At 42.7% G+C, this 19908-nt stretch overlaps 1 protein-coding gene across 2 annotated transcripts; it reads right to left on the reverse strand.

Moving 5' to 3' along the window:
- Window positions 1-26: 26 nt before the first annotated feature.
- PPEF2 (protein phosphatase with EF-hand domain 2) lies at window positions 27-18165 on the reverse strand. Of its 2 annotated transcripts, XM_031553042.2 has the most exons (16): window positions 15815-18164; window positions 13086-13213; window positions 11817-11874; window positions 10531-10706; window positions 9356-9470; window positions 8889-8935; window positions 8277-8443; window positions 8159-8195; window positions 7918-8067; window positions 6750-7085; window positions 5397-5582; window positions 4612-4754; window positions 3840-3946; window positions 2476-2639; window positions 1807-1894; window positions 27-1255 (listed from the first exon to the last, which is right to left on the reverse strand). In XM_031553042.2, exons 1-16 carry the CDS (start codon window positions 15873-15875, stop codon window positions 1077-1079), a joined length of 2142 nt encoding a protein of 713 aa, XP_031408902.1. In that variant the 5' UTR covers window positions 15876-18164; the 3' UTR covers window positions 27-1076. The 2 variants fall into 2 exon arrangements, with proteins under 2 accessions (XP_031408902.1, XP_031408901.1); XM_031553041.2 differs by having other exon boundaries at window positions 8159-8443; window positions 15815-18165.
- Window positions 18166-19908: the final 1743 nt, after the last annotated feature.

Genomic DNA, 19908 nt, shown 5'->3' on the forward strand with positions numbered 1-19908 from the left:
GTCCCCAAACTAAAATACAGGGTTGCACCCTTGTACCACCACTGGTACGAAGTACTGCAGAGTGGTAGTAGAGGCACTGGAGAACCACCTTTTCTGTCCTCAAGTCACAGAAAATAACTGAAACAAAAATACGTGATTACCTGAAGGAGAAGGTTGTACAGCACATTTAGAACTCACCTTAGAGACAGAATTTTCATTATCCCAAGAAGTTGATTACAAAGGCCATAGTACCTCTGCTAGAATGATTCTGCTGCAGGTATGAGAGAAAGAGAATTTGTGTTTCCTTTGCACTTTATTTAAAAATTTAAGTGCTCCCCCACTGCTTTTTAAGCTGCAGTTGCATCATGCTTCAAAATTGAACGACCTCAAGCATACAGCAACACTGCTTTAGCTGGGGAGTAGTTAGTTAGTATCAAAAGGGTACCCTTGGCAGATTTAAGAGCCTGTGGGAGAGACTGTTCAGTACATATGAGATGATGGTAGTTCATTTTTTGTGTGTTGCTCCACTGCGTGTTTTTAGTAGATATATCTTACTGAAGCAAAGGAACAATGAGAGAAATAGATGTTGTCACAGAAATAGTACTGTTTATAGTAGAACTGAAAATCTAGAGAAGGCATGATGAACAGCCCTGAACAAGGCATCTAGAAAAAAGTTTATTATTAAGGAAGACTGTGCTCTAGCAATTGCTACCTAGTAAAGCAGTGCCTCTAAGAAATACCTTTACTTTAGTTTTACTCAACTTGAATAGACTTGTAAGATTTCGTGGCATGCACTGATGAGAGAAATTAACTTGCCTCTCCCCTTGAGCAGAGTTTTCTATTTGTAACACAGTTCCTTTTAAAATGCAGTCATAATTGAGGTATAACTTATCTATTTTATCATTACCTTCCCCAAATGGATCACAGCTGTTGGCTGGGTGGTTCCTGTCTTCAATGAAGAGCACCAGGAACCTGCCTTCCCTTCCTCTGCCTTCCTCTGGTTTGTAGCTGCGGGCATGCTCTGCAGTTAGGTAGGAAACAGTCCTACTGGCTTTGCAGACAAGGCAATGGATGTGATGATCTGCCCTGGGTTCTCACTACTGGGACTGTTTGACAAGGCGGAAGGCTTCTAGGAACTCGTTGAAGTCAATGTTTCCATCTTTATTGAAATCAATGCTGCGAACTAAGTCATTGATGCCATCGTCTGTGAGTTCAATGTTCATATGGGAGCTGAACAGCTTCCAGGTTTGGTGGAACTCCTCAAATGAGATGAGACCTGTGAGGCAGAAAGGCACAGCTGCCTCAGCACAAGGCTTGCCAGCGTCTGCTCAGATTCACTGCCTGCTACCCTAAAGCAAGGAAGTGACTTTCAGATTCTGCAGCTAAAAGTTCCTAGCACAGAGAACAACGGATAAAATGCAAAATAAAAGTGGCAAAGAGACATAAAACAATGTGTGAGAACAAGAGAAAGACTTATCTGATCTCTTCCCTAATGTGATTTGCTGGAGATAACTGCTCATGAGCAGATAACTCAGAATCCAGAGACACTGCATTACTATAATTGCTCTCATAACCATTTTTTCTGCTGAACTCCTCCAGAAAAAAAAAAAATATCTTAATTCCCTGCCTCAGCTGCACAATTCCTTTGAAATGCCTCATTTGTGGACATGTGCACTGATAATATAGAAGCTCTTGAGGCTGATACAGGAAGGAAGAAGATACATGCCATTTACTGTTAAATCAGAATGCTTCAGTAGATACTAAAGGAAGACCAAAAGTAGAATGGAATGTAACACAGTGACCAACACACCTTGTACACCTCCTTACCTGAATGATCTCTGTCTATGATCCTGAATATGGTCTCCAGGTTGGATCTGTTTCGATAGATAACTTCCAGCAAGCTCGACTGGATGTGCTAAAAGACAACATATTGTCATGCTCATTCTACCCTTTTCAGTAGCTCTGTATTTCCGCTCTGATCACTAACTGCAAATCTTCACATAATTATAAATGTTTATGGCTCTTGGGAGTTTGCCAGCAGTGCGCTTTGCATTGTGGACATGTTATGAAATGAGTTTGTGATGCCTCAGCCCTCTATGCAACTCTGAATTAAAGCACAACAGCAACTTGTCACTTCCAACTGGATCATTTTCCCAAGCCAACGGAGGAGAAAAGGACTCAAGCTATAACTACTGCAGTTGTTTCTGCTGAGTGCAGTCAGGAAGGCTGTGAATCACAGAATGGAATACAGTTTTCCCATTCAAAAACCTGTATTCAAAACTAGCTCTAGGCTTTTATCTTGTACATATCATCCATTTCTACAATGGAACAAGCACCTCTAGAATACTCAAATTCATGCAAGTGCTTTGTTGACTTCGTTATGCTTTTGGATTATACAGGAACTATCCACTCTCCTAGCTTTTCCTGTCATACTTGGCCCAATGCACTGAGATCTTGTGCGCTGCTGTGCTTTGACAGAAGGGGGTGAGGCCTTACCTCTTGGCTCCTCTGCTCCATGGCCAAATCGTCAAGCCAGGACTTGTACTCCAGCATGCCATCTGCTGTGCTGCGTACCAGCTGTGGTCTCAACATCCGCCACGGCAATCCCAGGCGCAAGACTGACTCCACTGCTGTTGCCCAGTTGCTCAGCGTGATCTTTCCTGTAGGGAAAAAGCCATGGGGACCACTGAAACCAGTGGCTGAAAACATGTAAAGACTGTCACTCTCAGGTGCTATATGTGGTCAGGCCAGACACCAACCCCAGAAGATCTATTATGCCAAACTGCAACACAGTTGGCACCAAACAAAACTCTCAAGGTGCCCTGCTAGCTAGTAGAGTCATGGAGCAGTAACACAGCAAAAGCATTTAATACTCTCCCTGCCACCAAAGAAAAAAACGTACAATAGCATGCGTACACAGCCTACTGCACTGCTGACATTTCTCCATGGCACCTGCGAGCACTTCAGTTCATGTAAAGGCCTTACGCAGCTTTACAGACATCTGCCTGCAGCAGCTACTGCACAGTACAAGTGCTTTCTGCTCCCACCAGCCTCAGCAAGCTTTTAACTACTGCAACAAATTAGGGTGTGGAGCTGCAAACCTCTGAACACTGTGAATTTGGGGTATTTCATTGCAAATCTGTGGGCTGCATCCAGTCCTTTCCTGCAGCTTGTGGCCTGCACAACTACATGAGTAGTTCCTCAGTGACCCAAGAACGTAGAAAAAGCTCCCTGTTTAACAGTTGCTCTAACAGACTTCTGGGAACAATTGGGACGGAATACCCAACAGGAAAGTTGTTCTGCTCACTGCCTTTGTCCCTGTTTCCCCCAAGGCACATACAGACAGATCTGCTCAGCTTAGCTGACTCTTCTGGCTGGTGCAAAAGCAGCCTGAGGATTATGAACTTGCAGCTCTCTCCTTAAGACTGACAGCGGTAGCTGGCACAGAAGGAATCCCTCAATTTCAACTTCAAAGAGATTTTAGACTTTAGGATTGCAGAGGCTCTAGAAACCACTCAGCCAAGTGACAAGTGACAGATGTGTTCCAGGTAATTTTTCCAGTGCTTTCTCAGTACTCCTTTTGCAAAGGATTCTCCTTGCACCAAGTTTGAACTGCTTCACATTAGGCTCATCACCTCTCACTTTTCTTCCAACACCCTCTCATAACAGTAAGGCATTAAATCAGAAGAGAGAGTGAATAACAGCAAATGGGACCAATACTGTGGCAAGGTCTGACACAGCCTGTGATAGTCACTGACAGCTGTCAGTGAAGAAACTGCCAACCAGACATGCACTCACCTTAACCTCTTCCACTTCATCCCACCAGAGAATTAACTCAGTGTCTCGTGGCTCAGATTTACCTGTATTGTCTTTATCATACAGCTTGAATGCACTGATGAGGGCAGAGGTGTGAGCAAACAGCTTTTCCCGCAGGGCTCGGAAGGCTGACTCCTCCACTCTGCTGATTCTGAAGCATGCAGAAAAGAGAGAAGCATCTTAAGGACATGCCATGAAGTGCAAGGGAAGCTGCACATCCTAGTCCTCTGGCATGTCCATGGATTGCTCACACCCTCACACAAGTGCCCTCCACAGCTACTGCTTCTCTGCAGTGTTCATAACAAGGCACTGCATACCTAGAGCAGTATTTCCCACAACTAATGCAGTAAATCCCCGCCAAAGCAATAGAAACCACTGTCCTTGCCTATATAAGCTGTCAGCAATTAGTACAAGTCCAGGGAAAAACAACCTATCCTAGCAAACATCCACAGTTGGTGTTCACCTGTTTCTGTTCATGTATTTTTGTTTCAGTTTTTCTACCACACCAGTCCACACCTATAGTTTTAACAGCTGTGCAATTTTGTAAAGTAACAAAGTAGAAAGGAACTTCAAGAAGGGTCAAAAGTTAAACTGACATTGGAAAGAAAAGCTGGAAAATCAGCAGCCAATAACAGAAAGACCTGTTTTGACCTCCCTCAATTGCTTCCTCCTTGTACCTTGTGAACCTCCCTTAGGGCTATCATTTAGAACGTCAAGCTATGAAAGTTCAGCTTTGGAACCAAACTTTCTCAAAGCTCCCAAAGTTTTCCCTTTGGGAATTTTGACTTGGTGAATTCTTATTAACAAAAGCCTTGCCTTTGGGTCATGGTGAGGGTGTGGGCAGTCTTGTTTGCTTGGTACTGAACAAAATGGGGCACCAGGTCTGGCCCCAGCTTCACATAGGCTCCCCTGTTGCTGCCGATCTCATAATAGTTTGAGGCTGAAAATATGGTCAGTACCTAAAGAAAGGTATTTACAGTCAGAATGTACATCCTCTATTTTACGTATACAGGTATCATGAAAACGGTGCATTAATCCTGTCTGAAGTCAACAGATGATGAAAGAAACATTTTCACATGGAAAGCAAAGAGTGAGGTGAGGGTTCTTCGGGGGTGATACCAGCCTTGCATCGACTTCGCCACATGCTGGGCTTCTGCAGTTTCTCTGCCCTCTCCCAGCAAATTTCCGCCTTCCACTGCAGTTCAGCTGAGGCCACTGAAGTCACTCTGAGACTTCTGAGAGCAAAACTTTACAGCAGCAGCTTATTATCACTTCTTTTGTATTTAATTTTCAGAAACAGCTCTTTAAGTGCAGGCAATTGCACAAATGAATTCAGGTCTTTTCTCACAAGGCAGGAATGTGCTTTACCTATGTAACAGTTCTCCCCAGCAGAGAAATTGTTTCTGACTGCCCCAAGCTAAGTACTCAGCTAGAGGCATACTTCAGTAACTCCTGATATGGCTGCTCAATAATTTTATATATACTTGAAAAAAAAAAAACAAAACGAACCAAACCAACAACCTACAACACTGGAAGAAATAAAGAGCAGAGACAACAGCAGGACGGAAACCCAAGCATCCTTCCACCACCCCCTCACCGACCTTCCGGTTGTGACAGAACTCATAGCCCTCTTGCTTGCATTCATGGGAGCGGATGAGGAACTGCAGGTTGTACTTCTCAAGGATGTTCCCCGTCACATCAGGCCCAAAGTAGCAGCCACCACCTCGCACCGTATTTTCTCTGCAGCCCTCCTGAGGCATGGGGTCACTCCAGAGAATGTCTAAAATCTGAAATAATCAGAACAGTTCACTGAATGATGTGTACCCATTGACATTTACTAAGCAAATACAGCCCACCTCTGCATCCCTGCTGGGACTGCTGCTGCTACCACAGTGCAGAGATGTTTCCTGAATCACAGCTGAATCTCCATATTGCTCTGCAAGACTGTCACAGCCCTGAGCCACCACAGAAGTGATGATACTGTTAGTCCAGAGCTACAGCCACACCAAAAGTGCCTGAGGAAGAGAGAGGTGCATGAATTGGGCCTGATACAAGCTTTCCCTTTGCTTTGCTGGATTTCAAGGAGATTCTTCTGTCTTCCTGCAGCCCAAAACATGTCCCGGGACAAGTAACCCACCAGATCCCCAGACCAAGAGTGGGCTTAGTATTAAACTCCTTTGCACAGCAGTCTGGATGTTCAGCACCCCCCACTACTGTAAGTGCTGACTCAGTGACCACTATATAGATTAAAGTTTAATCTCTTTAACCGTGACCTGAATATACAGCTTTACGCTGATAAGGTGTGTAATGCCGGAATGTCATCTGCAATGTGTGGTGAGGAACAATGGCACACAAAAGAGTCTCCGAAACATTCTGGTCCAACAGAAAGCGGAAATCAAGTTCCCAGGCTCTGAAAGCAACGTACTCAATATACAGCTTGGATAAAACCAGAGAATCAGTCTGTTCTTAGTATCCAAGATCACAACTCCCTTGTCAGCAAACAACATGTTCACTCATCAGCTATAGCTGGAGTGCAGACAGCCAAAAACCCAGTGAAGAGGCTGATGTGCCGGGCTAGGAGAAAGGCAGTGGCAGAACATCAGCTAGCACCAGTCACACAACCTGCATTCTTCTACAGGAATCTCATGCACACCTCTTCACTTGCTAGTGATTTATGTCATAGGATGGGTTGGACATAGTACAACAATCCACCATAATGTCCCCAGTGAGCAGAGAACAGAGCAGTTGGTCAAAAAACAGCAGAAAATCCATTAGCTCCTCTGATGACACTTCAGCACTGACTTGCTCCTTAACTCTACTTTGCAGAGCAGGAAAAATCTCTTTGCAAAGAGGTCTGTGCATTGACCCACACATTTTATAGCAAGATTCCTCAAAGGAACAGAGAACAAAACTGTGGAAGTCACCAAAAGCAGAGCTGAGCTTATACCACTCACCTGCTTCCACTCCTCTTGCCGAGTCCAGCACGGCCCATCCAAATCTGTTAAGGAGACCAAACTGGAGCAAGTGAGCTCCTCTTCCTCTGAATCGCTGATGTCCACCAACTTGCGGCACCACTCAATTTGCTCCTGCACTGTTTGCCGGACCCACCTGGAGAACTCCACCCTGTTGGTCATGCTGGGAGCCTGGGCTGGTCGGGGCTGTGAGGGTAAGCTGGACATTGTCTCATTCCCTGCTGAATCAGGCTCTGCTTGGCTCTCTCCATTTATCTCCTTTACTTCCACATTTCTGTTTGACTCTTTTCTTTTCTTCCCTCTCAATACAGAGATAAACTGTAAGAGGAAGAGAGAAAGCAGAGATAGTTAAATGGCTTGGAAAGCTGGATCTCTAGCTCTAACATCTTCAAGCAAAAATCTGTCAAGTGACTGAGGCGAGTAAGCTTCAATTAATTTTGCTGCTACAAAATGGAGATTAATTGTAGGAGATTATTAGTGCCACTTGCTCAGATGTACCATTCTTGGCTTAAAGCTGGGGCCACAAACACAGCCTGAATAGAGATTCATCTCTTCTTCATTGACTTCACGCTGCTCAGACATTTCACAAAAGATAGGTTACATGGAGTTAATCTGCACTTGGAACAAGACAGAAAAATGAGGGAAAGACAAATGACTAATGCAAGTGCTTGTCATCATATTTAGAGATTAGAGAAGGGAAGTAGTATTTTCTCAACTAGCATATTTGGGACAGATAAATTAAATGACATCTCACAATCCCTCTAGAAATATGGTGTTCAGAAAAAGAGAAAAAAATAAAAAAAGATTAATGACCTATGGGATGACAAGATCCTGTCATTGCTGTGTTATTACTGTCAATACCAGCACACCCATGTAACTGTAATTGTCCACCATTTACCTGGCTACGATACTCTCAGCTTCCAGAAGTCAATTACACTTCTTCCCTCCAATATCTCCTACACACACCCTATTAAATGAAATTGACGCCCTCCAAGACCGTACCCAAACACACTTCTTGACTTCAAAGACCATCCTTTACATTTCTCTTGTGGACAGTCAAGATACACACAGCTTACATGTAAGTGTAAGCTCTCCAACCAGAAATCAGCAACACAGATTTCTCTTGCAACATTCAGGAAATAAAACCTACTTTGTTCCTTTGGATTTTCTCAAGCATGTCCAGATCAGTAGTATCAGAGACACCCCCATGTATAACAAGGACTTTCTGATCAATCATGGTGGCCAGAGGTAGCCAGCAGAACACATTCTGAATCATCTTCAAGATTTTCTTCCCATGCAACTAGAAGAACAAGGCAGAAAGAAAAAGATGAAGCATCAGGCCTTCAAGGTCCACATCTCACGTGCTGCAGAAGACATGAACACATGCGTACCTTGTATTTCTGCATGACTTCCTTGGTGAAACCATACCTACAGGAACAGAACAGAAGTTGAGTAAGATTTTGCAATGACACCCTTGACATTGTCATCAGCCCCACAAGGAACCCATACCGTAAGTTGACCATGTGGTCTTCATGGTTCCCACGATTGAGATGAACCTCTTTTGGATATATCAAGAGGAAGGTAAAGAGGATGATGAGGATCTCAAGGGACTGTTTGCCCCTATCTACAAAGTCCCCATTGAACACATAGGACTTGGAAGGAGAAGGAAGGCCATTCTGTAAAAGTAAAGACAAGTATTATGTTACAAGAGAGGTTTCCCTATGACCCTCATATACCTTCCACCAGCTGCATACCCTCTCATTCCTACCCCAAGTTACCTTATAGAATAGATCCTAACTTATTTTTATCCTCTAGGCTCCCAGTGGCAAATGCACTGAAAAGTGAAAACAGGGAGTCAGAAGGCGGTGCCATTGGTATTAGGACTTAAAAAAAAGAAGAAAAAAAAGTTCACTGGCACTTCCCAAATGTACGTGTATGTCCCAACAGTTCTCACAGATTTAAAAGTCGGTGAAGAAATGAGCTTTAGCTTTGTAAAGCCATTTAAATTGACCTGGGGAATAAGATCTTAAGGGCCCAACTTGCAAATGCTTCTTAGCATGACCCATGTGATAGCTCTCACAATGTCTGGCCAACCTCTCCCTCACCAAACAAGGTGCTTACCTTATAAAATATGAGGAACAAGTCATCCAGCTGGCCATGCAAGTCTCCTAACAGGCACAAAAAGACAAGTCACAATGTGGTTACCTTTAACTGAAAAAAATATACAAATAAATAATTTCCTATAAAGTATTGCCTCTATAAATTAGTGACCACTAAAATACTGGAGGAAGTTCAAGGTTGGGCATAAGGTTCAAGATTCCTGTTCCAATCCAAGCTGAAACCAGGCCATAATGGATTCTTGCTGCTTACAAGGTTCAGGAGAGTCTAAGCTGCAGATCAAATACAGCATGGTAGGGTAAACCCAGATAGTTCAGAGAAAGCTGCAGCTGCCTCTCAACACAACATACATTTTACGTGCAGACTGCATTTATGTTCCATAGTCATATGGTACCAATTCATATATTTTCCATCCTTCCACCAAGAATTCTTCCCCAAAGACTGTGCAATGCTTTCCCACTCAGACATACCACACACGGTGACCTCCTCACTATAGCAGGTGGAGACATGACTGATGTTTGGCAATTGCTTGAGGTGCTTCCTGGTCTCATGCAGAAGGTTTAAGACATAGCGAGCGTGGAGCTGCTACTAGGAAAAAGTGAAGGAATTAAAGCAGGAAATCAGTGACTTCCAAACAGCAACAGCTGTCTGCAAAGGCTCCAAGGGCCCTCTGCAATAGCCTGGATAGGAGACTCACGCAACTTTCACTGTGACAACAGTCACAGCTTGCAAACAAAATAACACAAATACCAGGCAAAAGCAGCTTCACCTTAGCATCAGCAAAGGTGGCAACAACATCCAAAAGCCCTCACAGCCTGTGGTAGATGCTATCCACTAGGCAGCAACATCCCCTGGAGCAGCAGGAATTCCAGACCGATATCACAGGTAAGAAGCTGCTATTTTCTACATTTTTCTTTGCTTTCTTCACATTAAGCCAGGTTTTGCCATGTGATCTGCACAAGTATGAGTGCTGGAGGCCATTGAAAAAGCATTTAATGGGCTTTAGAGACTTTGTTTTTAGAAGTCTTATTTTGTTTGGGTAAGGGAGGCTTTGACACTTTTTGCTGTTCAGCACATTATCTGAGGGATGGGAGCAGAACACTGCAGTTATACAAGGATTTCTCTTGTTACAATTGCTGAATTGGTACTGGACTTCTTCAGAAAACAAACAAACAAATGAAAAAAAAACCAAACAGTTTTAGACTTTTTTCTTTCCCCATTTCAGGTATACTTTTATCCTATAAATCAAATATGCACAGCAAAAACCATTTTTATTAATTCTTTCCACCTGGACCATCCTATACATCTTTTACAAATAAAAGCATTGCAACCAAAAAAAAAAAAAAAGAGAGAGAAAATGTTTTAACATGGACTACTGTGGGGTTTTTTTCCCCCATTAAAATGAAGCTAAATGTTATTACTGGCACATACCTACAAAGATTTTGCAGTTCGTTAGAACTGTATTTTCTGAAAGGAAAAGTTGCACTGTAAAATACCTACCAGATCATTTCTACCCCTTGGATTAACTGCCTGCCAGCTGCTCATGTTCAAATTAGCTTAGCTGCTGGGCAGTCCAAACACAAATCAGCTGCCCCACACCTCTGTATGCAAAAGGGGAAAGCGTGGTTCCTTTCAGCATCCTTACTTGTTTTTGTTTGAAAGCTTCCAGCAGGGCAGTCGCATGGTCAGGAAGGAGTGGGAAAGAGAGACGGGGTCCAGTGTAGGAGTCTGGCACCTCCAGGGATTCATAGTCGCAGTACTTCTCCAGCTCTGCCTCTTTGAAGCTTTCTCCGCTTATGAACATGCGACTGATAAAATCCCCTGGATGGCAGATCGGTTGGTTTCATTGTTTATTTAAAGTGAAAGAGATGAGGAAAAGTTAATTTGGCTCAATACACCATACTTGTATTTTGATGAAGACAAGCTGTTGCTCAGGCTAGTGCAGCAGCAGAGGCTAGCTCCCGGTCTGATACCACCACAGAATTTTGCAGGAAGGGGCTACAGGGTCAAGGTTGAGTCAGTATGCTATGCATCAAACAATGCTGGCAGCTACACTGGTTTCTACAAAAACGTGGGTACTGGTTGCCATGGTTACGTGAAGTATTTTCAATGACAAGCACAACTGTATAATGAACTGTTTCACATCACACTGTTTTTCTAAGACTGCACCCACTCACATGCTCAGCATTGTCCCAAATTTGTGTAAGTATGTGTGTTTTTTTTTTCATTGCCAAAAGATGTCACAGCCCACCTCAAGCAATGGGGCAGTATTGTGCCGTTTTGTACGGACACTGAAAAAAAGACGCCCCTTCCTTGACAGGGCTTTGCTTTAAGATATATTGGGTGGCTATGAGAAAAAAGTGTGCCAGCTTGAAAGGAAGGAATGAGTGCTTCAGCAGGTTATGGTCATCAATATAAATAGCTAATTCTGACATGTCACCATCAGATTTCAGACGTAAGTTCATTAGCAAGTTCTCAGCACTAGGAAATAACATGTAATGCTCACTGCAGATTCAGAAAGATACTGTACTAGTTGCAACAGCACTTCTTTCCCCAGACAGTGAGAGACTAAATGTAAGTAACGTCGATACTCTGGAGCACAGTTCCCTAGATATAGCTTCTCTGTACCTTCAGAAATGGATTCTGCAAAGCGTTGGCTACCAGGGTTCACTTAAAAAAGGCAGATTTTTAATACTGTTCTTAGAAAACATACAGAGGTTTTATTCCCCTTTCCAGCTCCTAAGGAGTTGGAAGCTCCACATCCCTTGCACAGCTCTGACAGCCTCCATGTAATTCACTCTGCAATTTCCTGATGCCTTGCCCCCTCTCACCCCGCCTTGCTCTTCCAAAGGACAGCACTCGATAACAAATACAGGGTGCAGCCTTCTGAGCTGCTGGTGCCCAATCTCCAAAAGACACATACAAACTTACTTTCTTTACTGCTGCTTGGTGTGAAGTTGTCCATGAGGTAACTGAAGAAGTTGTGAAGCTGCAAGAAGAGAGAAAGCTCATCATCATTCGCTCTGGAATATCCCCAGCGCTCACTAGAAATTCTGCAGAGTGGCAATTAATATCATCTTCTTTTTGCGAGTATCATCCTTGCCCTTCTCGTGTTGTCTGGCACATACAACAAATCAAGCTATACCTGTTCTGTATTGTTTTTCTTATAACGAAGTAATAATAGTAGCTTTCCCTTCAGCCATACACATGGAAGAAAACCCCCTAAGCTCTCTCCCTGCTTGGCAGAAAGGCAGCGATAGAGAGAATGTTAAAGAAAATTAAACAAAGCAATCCAATGAAGATTGGCTCTTGTATTCAGACTCAGGAAAGGCCTTATGATTTTTAATGCTCTTTAGGGCTTGTTTCAAGGCTCATTTCTTAGGGTTATATCACACAACAAGGTGGGAAATCTTTAGGTAAAAAGGAGGCAGGAAACTCAACCCTAAAACACTTGCAGGGCTATCAGCCAGCAGCCAGAAACAAGTGGCAAAGCCAGCATCCTCTTGGCAGAGAATTCAGAGAAGGGGCCCTGCCTACCAGAATGACTAATAATAGCGGGCCAGGAACATAGAGGGAAGAGAGAATAAGTTCCATAGGAGACAGAGTTTACTAAATAAAAACCAAAACCCAAACAAATAATATTCCATATCCACAAATAACAACCCTCTCTACATTTAATACAAAGTTGTAAAATTCTTGATGCATGGAGATTACTCTACTTCCCTAATACATGATGTTCTTTCCTCCTCAGACTGCTCCATTCACCTCTAGCTACTTTTACAGAAGCAGTTCATGCAGACACTCAGGAAAACGTTTTTTTCTCTCCATCTACAGAATCATAGAATCGCTCAGGTTGGAAAAGACCTTAATATTGAGTCCAACCACAACCTAACCATACTACCCTAGCAACCCTCCACTAAGTCATGTCCCTGAGCACCACATCCAAAGGGTTTTTAAACACATTCAGGGATGGTGACTCAACCACTTCCCTGGGGAACCTATTCCAGTGCTTAACAACCCTTTCTGTAAAGAAGTTTTTTCTGATCCATAGGTTACAGTGTCCTAGAAATTATGATATCCTACGTCTTGCACTCTCACACAGGAAGAAGCTGCCTACTCCTGCCTTACAAAAAGTTTGCCTTTGGCTCATCCTCATGGAGAGAGGATTTTCCCCATGTACTCCTTTCCTTGGCACCTTACCTTGATCTGATCCTGCTCACAGGCATACTCAATGGATTGAAAGATTCTCCAAGTGCACCGTCGGCGCATTTCCAGACGAGCAACATAGCGCCGATACCACCTTTGGATCAGAACAGCTGCCTTGAAAGCTAGGGAACAAAACCAGAACAACTGCTGAGCTTCAGTGGCTGCACCAGCTGAGATACCACCCTGCTATGCTTCTTTCCTGACCCTTACAACTGAAGAGAAATCTTTCTCTTCCAGGAGGAAGTTTTCAGAAAAGGTGTTCTGATGCCTAAACATTAAGTATAGCAGAACACCCACGTCTTTTCACTCTATTTCAAGAGGTGATCCCACCCTGCCCAGAGACCAGCTCTTCAGCACGTTAACAATTTCCTGTTGCCTGCATGTCTATATACATTCTTCAGTATCAACAGAGAGATGAATCCCTTCTGTCTACTGTCATCATTTTCATGTCCCTCCTTACAGTCTAGGCTTCGGGAAGCCAGGCATTTCACTGAGACCACGCAAAATGTTGGAGAATAAAACAAGACACTGAGTCCCTTTCCAGAACCTTAAAACTAAAGAAGGTTTTTATCTCCCTTTCTTTAAGCCAAATAAATACCTCAGCTTCTGCATTTCTGGTCAAACTTCAGGAAATGATCTGTGTTAGTGTAAATGTTAATGTTTCATTATCTGGGAGTAAAATAAAGAGAAAGTGGAAAGCAGCTCTTCATCTGCTTAATGACACAGAAGGAATGAAAGGCCAGGGGTTTCCAAGAGGTTTCATGGTTCAATCCACAGCAGCACTGGCACCAAGCTCTTCCCTCCAAACGATGGCCATACTACCTGGTGTTTAAAACATAATTCCTCTGCATTTATCCAATTCCAGCAGTTTTTATTACAAAATCATTTCAGTTGTGGTGTGTGCTTTAAAGCAAAGTACGCTGGTACAATTTCCCATTTACTTCTCTGAATTCTGCAGCAGAACATTATACTTCTCTAGGAACACTTATATCCACCTTAGCTGGTCTTATCACCATTTGAATTGTCTGGTTACATTGCCTTTTACTACTTGGCAATCTCTTTTTATTAGGCTCTGTGTCCCTTTCTGTGCTCATCTAGAGCCCTGCATTTAAAGCATTTCCTGACAGAGCTTCTTTGTATCAAGCTTCTGCTAGGGGAAGGACAGCTGATCTGCCTAGAGGCTGGCCCCAAAATCAAGAGAACACAACAGCTAGCACAGCTGCAGAAACTTGCATTCCCTTGGCACATGGTCTGTGAGAGCGCTGCTGTGTTTAACAGAGCAGGAAGAGCAATGGGGTGCATGGGGTGAAAAAAATGACTGAAACATCTCACCTTTGCCCCAAAGGCTTCTAAGTTCTGGTAAGAGACACAGACAACACATTCAATTAATTATCTTGTATTATTAATGTAAACCTCTTATGTACTTAGCATGAAACATTACTTGGCCTTTACCTGAAGATATTCTGATGGCTTATATATTGAATGTAAGAATCCTTCTAATTTATACTACTGTAAAACCGCTAGGAGGTGCGAAACATGGCAAGGAAAAAGCTGTTGCTGTTGTGCAGATGGGGAACTGAGTCACAGTGTAGGCATAGACAAGGAAGTAAGATTTGGTTAGCCTTAATTCAAGAATAACTTGTGTTAGTTTTTGCCTGGGCTGAAAAAGTGCCTTCTGATCTGCTGGGCTCTGAGGAAATGAAAAAAAGGCTGACTGTTTTTTCTGTAGATTGCGTTCCCCCAATGCTACCTCTTCAAGCCTCCTTTTTAACAGCCTCCACACCAGCTGCCTTACTGTCTCTACAGCAATTTGGCTGGTATGCAGACAAAACCATAGTCACAATCACTCTCTAAAATACGTAACTTCTAAATATGTTGCATTCCCCTAACAGGGGATATGATATCCAAATACTGCAGCAAGAGTCAGGTGTCCTTCAAGTGAATCCCGAGCAGAAACTGATAGTCGTGACTCCACATGTATAAATGAAAAACAGATCCTTTGAAATATCACAATCTATTTTATGGGGATCCAGGAAGTAAACTGAATCATACCTCATCATGTAAACTGAAAAGCATGCCAAAGGGGCAGCACTTGAACTCAATTATAGCTGTTCATGCTAGCACTATAGTTCACAAATCAGCTGTCAACAAATACTGTCTTCTTTCTCTGAAACCATTTATAACCAAAGCAATTGTGTCCCAGAATAATCTTGCCAAGTCTCCTGCATGGCAAGTGCCAGCAGAGTATGATTTCTTCATTAGACACTGCAGAAATACAGGCAGATAGCTAGAGCTAATGTTGCTGTTTATCAGTTCTGCACCACAAATATAGTCTTTAAACAGGAGGTCCAGCAAAAGGAGCAGTGTGCTATCATCATCTATCACCTTGACAGCACATGAGGTTACAACACACACACACATTAGCCAGAAATTGATTAGTTTGTCTGACATTAGTTCCAACAGAACGGCTTTTTGCTGCTTCCCTTCTGGTCAAATTTGCACTGATTATCTAAACAGCTGATGTTTCCTCAAGCCTAGTGTGGGTCTTCTGCATGACATCTGAAATTCCTCATCACAGGACATGTCCGAAAGACATAACATAACCTCCTCTCAGGACTATCAAGAAAAATGAGAATCTGGAAAAGAAACACATCCCACCACAACCTTCCAGCAGCACGTGCAGGAACAGACAGGGAAAGGTAACATTTCAAAGAATCACTCACCATTTTCAGACTTCTGTAGAGAGTACTTGTAGTTGGCATTTACAGAACTACCAGATCCCATGTTTTCCAACTGGTACTCCTAGAATGCCACAGTCTGGCCTAGTGTCGCCAAAACCACACAAGAGATGCAGGAAAGCATTTGATCAGAATCCAAAGTGCTGCAACATGTCCCACAGTGCTGAGTCTATAATTAAATATATTAACACTTATTAAGATCAACAAGCGGATGTCCTGTCTCGTACCCAAGTACCTTTTCTGCTAACACGTGTTTCCAGCTACTTGGTTGTCTTTTAGACCATCTGACATGAGGATTCCTGTCTTACTATTTCTAATTTCAAGTCAGCTGTTTGAATAGAAGTAATCCTGGCACTTTTCGTGTGTTACATATCTAGTTACTGTAACTGTTCAGTAGATGGATAAATCAGGCATTTATGTATTCACGCAATGTTCCACATGTTTCTAAGCTCTTAGCAATATGGTTGTCTTTGATGTGAACCTCCATTTCAAATGCTACCAGAAAATAAGCATGATTGAACTCTGAGAACAGACATCAGCTCTGAATCCTAATGCTACCTCTTCCCTCACGCATGCACAGTTAAAGCACTTGGATAAGTTAAAAAGTGCTAAAATACTCCATGACTGCATATTGGAGGCATTTGTACAGCGCATAGAAAAAAGAAATTTATGATCTGGAAGCATCAAGGTAATTAAGTTGATTTGGCAACACTTCAGTATCTGCAAAGATTTATGCATAAATCCTTCTGTGAAGGATAACTCTCATTATGAGGGATGAACACACATATGGTATTTAAATCTATTTGCAGTTCCACAGCATGAGGGGAGATAAGTCTAAAATAACAATTAGCTATCATAAGAAAATAATCAGCTTTGTTAAATAAACACTGCTTTTCTTCACCTCATGGATCTGCTTGAATGCGGGGGCGTACGATACCATCAACTGCTCAGATCCTGGCCAGCATCAAGGGACAGGGCAGCCAGACTTGTGTTAACCTCACTGCTTGCTCTGTTCAGAGCAAAAGGATCCTGTTTCAAGAATAGGTCAAAATTCTGAAACCACTCACTCTGAGGACAATCAGGGTGCCTTCCACTGTCAGACATTTCCTCTGGGAGGAGAGGAAAGTAGGAAAAATAAAACTCCATGTGCTACTGCTTACAGTAGTTCCAGGCTGTATCACAAAGAATTTTAAAGTTTTGGTGTTTTTTGTTGTTTTGTTTGTTGTATTTGTTTGTTTGTTTTTTAACCCAGAACTGGGTATGGGGGAGAAAGCCAAGAAAGGAAAGGAAGGAAAAAATTACCTTAATCAATGCTAGGTCTGGTGCTAGCAGGAGACCACATCTCAAAAGCTTCTGAAGAGCCAGAACAGTGGGACTACAGAGGCACTTTTTCCCATTAGAGAAGGGAGAATCCCTTCTCCTTTTCTCACTTCCTGCAGCCCTTTTGCCTAGTTGCTCTCTTTCTACCTAGCCCACATCTTTCCTCTCAAAATAGCTACAGATGAGCAGAAACACTAATTGAAGGGATACATCCGGTGTCGTGTAAGGTACATGTGCACTCCTTGCTCAGGGAGATGATCCATACTGAACTAAATGTCAGCACAGAAAGTTTCTAGATGGATAAAACGCTGAAGTTTTCTATCGTGCCCAGAATGCTGAACTGCACAACTTCACGATCTACAGATGATGCAACAAAATACTTCACAGTGTTGCTAACAAAATATCACTTGCTCTACTTTTACTTTAACATTATTATTTAATATCAGTGCCATAAGCAGCCTGAAATCACTGCAAATTATGCCCAAATACATCTGATGCTTTACGGTATTTACGTTCCTTAATGCAGTTACTCTGACAGCTTTTCAGACTATTAACTACTTAAGCGGACAATTGTGCACACAAAAAAATCCAAAGCTCTAGCAATTAAGGCCATTCCTTGTCTCCTCCTGTATGACACATCCCACTTCAGGAAAAGATTTTCAAGCTCAGACTTTCTATGTGTAGACTTAGAATTGCCGTATGGATATTCAAACAAAATGCTTTCCCAAAGAGACACATCTGAAGATTTCAACAATTATGAGCTATATCCACTAACAGCTCTAATATGAATGATTCATTCTAGAGACATCTCCAAGCATATCTACTCACTGCATTCTGGTATATGCGGCAGGGCGATCTGAAACAGCCCATCACGGGTTCCTTTTAGATGAAATGCCAGCAGAGGACATGCTCTGCCTACTAAGTGGGAGCAATTAGTTCACAGGAGCAGATTCAGGCCAGTTCCAAGAAAAAGCCCTGAAACACAGCTGGTGCAGCCAACTGTTCCTCCACAGGACAGGACAACACAACCTGTGTGCCTAGCTGTATCTCAGGGACCTGACACTGCCAGCCTCAAAGGAAGGTGGATGCTTTAAAGATACCTACAATGTGTTCAGGGGTACCACATATCTGTTTTGATAAAATATGACCTTGGATTTGAGATCACTTTTGGAGACACAAAATAAAACTCTTCCTTATTTCCTCCCTTTCCAGCAAAACAAGACAACCAACTCAACCATCTGCTATTACACAGTCCTACTTGAAGGATAAGTTCTGGCCATCCAAACAGAGGGATGATCAAGTATTAGGAGCACCTGCAGAGTGCTCCTACCTAGTTCTCTTATTTAAAAGGACTCTCCCAAGCAATTCCTGCAGTCAGCAACTTTTTGACTTTATTATCACAGATTCTTCTGAGGGCCCCAGCCTGAGCAAAGGAGTGCAATGCAATAAATCAGAGAATCCAAAGAAATGAAACCTGCTTCAGGGGTGGGAGGAGTGAGGAAGAAATGAAGTCAACCCAACTGCTCAGTACCTCTGATCCTTCTTCACCCACCCCACAGTGAAATGCATCCTTTCTATATCTAAAACTGTTTCAAAGAAAAGGTGGCCCATAAAATGCAGGCTGAAATGCCCAATGACAGCAGCATTGCCTCAAATATAGACTGCATATGTATTTGAGATAAAATGATGCATATGTGAAATAGCTGGCTCCCTATTCCTTGTCTTGTTCTTCCCATTGTTCCCATCCTGTGGAGATGCTGAGGTTTTCTCTGGTGCACTCAGAAGTCTTCTGAAACAGGTTTCCTGCACTTCTTTTGAGAAGCTGCAATACATTCATTTGCCTTCAGCTTGTGACTCTCTGCTAGGATGCAGTGCTGCATAGAGCATCCTCTAACAAACACACAGTAAAGCTGGTGGTAAGCCCTCACGTATGCAGTTACACCAGAACTAAAACATTAAAAAACATACGGACTGAAAAGCTGCACATGAATATAGACAACTAACAGAACAGCAGAAGATCAGATGCAAAGAGGAGATGCATGTTTCCTGTTCACCTGAGTTAGACTGGAAAGGCAGGAGAACTATCTAACAGCTGTACTCCACATGCATTTCCCAAGCCATGGGATAATATATTTGATTTTGCAACACAAGCTGCTGACTTGCTTAATACTACCCTGATATAATAACACAAAAGCAAATGAAGGAAGACTTGCATAAATCCATGTGTCTCGATTACAGAAAAAAACTACCAAAAAACCCCCCAAACAAAACATGTGAACAAACTACCAGTCCAAAACAGCAACAACAAAAGCCTATTGCTAGTGGGTTTTTTGCAAGTATTAATTTAATCATTTCAAAACCAATGCAAGTGCCATCATTTTGAATCAAATTCTACCTGCAGAATCTGCACTGTAACATCACTGAGCCTGTCTAGATTATAAATCTGTGCAGAATTTCGGGCTCCACCCCTGTGAACCAAAAGCCTCCTGGTAAGGAGCAACAGGCTGCTCCAGCACATGGAGCTAACATCAAAGCAGCACATTTCCTAACTAGGACTACACATTTTTCATATCACATGCACAACTGAGTCCCCACTACTACATTTTACAGACATTTGGATGACTGAGGGAAGAGGTGAATAGAATCTGGAAGGCAACAAGAAAACAAAATGTGCTCACTGAGAGTCTACTAGGAAGAAAACAATGAAAGAGAGATGTGAGAGTGAAACAAAATTTATCAACATGACACTTAGAAGCCGT

This window comes from Meleagris gallopavo, chromosome 4, assembly GCF_905368555.1.
Source record: "Meleagris gallopavo chromosome 4, MGAL_WU_HG_1.1, whole genome shotgun sequence".
Lineage (NCBI taxonomy): Eukaryota > Metazoa > Chordata > Aves > Galliformes > Phasianidae > Meleagris > Meleagris gallopavo.

Excerpts from the sequence above, each read along its gene's own strand:
- PPEF2 (XM_031553041.2), bottom strand. The coding sequence starts at position 15,875 with ATGGGATCTGGTAGTTCTGTAAATGCCAACTACAAGTACTCTCTACAG. Across the intron at positions 8,068-8,158 it reads AAGTCATGCAGAAATACAAG|TTGCATGGGAAGAAAATCTT; the intron begins GTACGCATGTGT and ends TTGTTCTTCTAG. Across the intron at positions 1,895-2,475 it reads TGGAGCAGAGGAGCCAAGAG|CACATCCAGTCGAGCTTGCT; the intron begins GTAAGGCCTCAC and ends GTTGTCTTTTAG.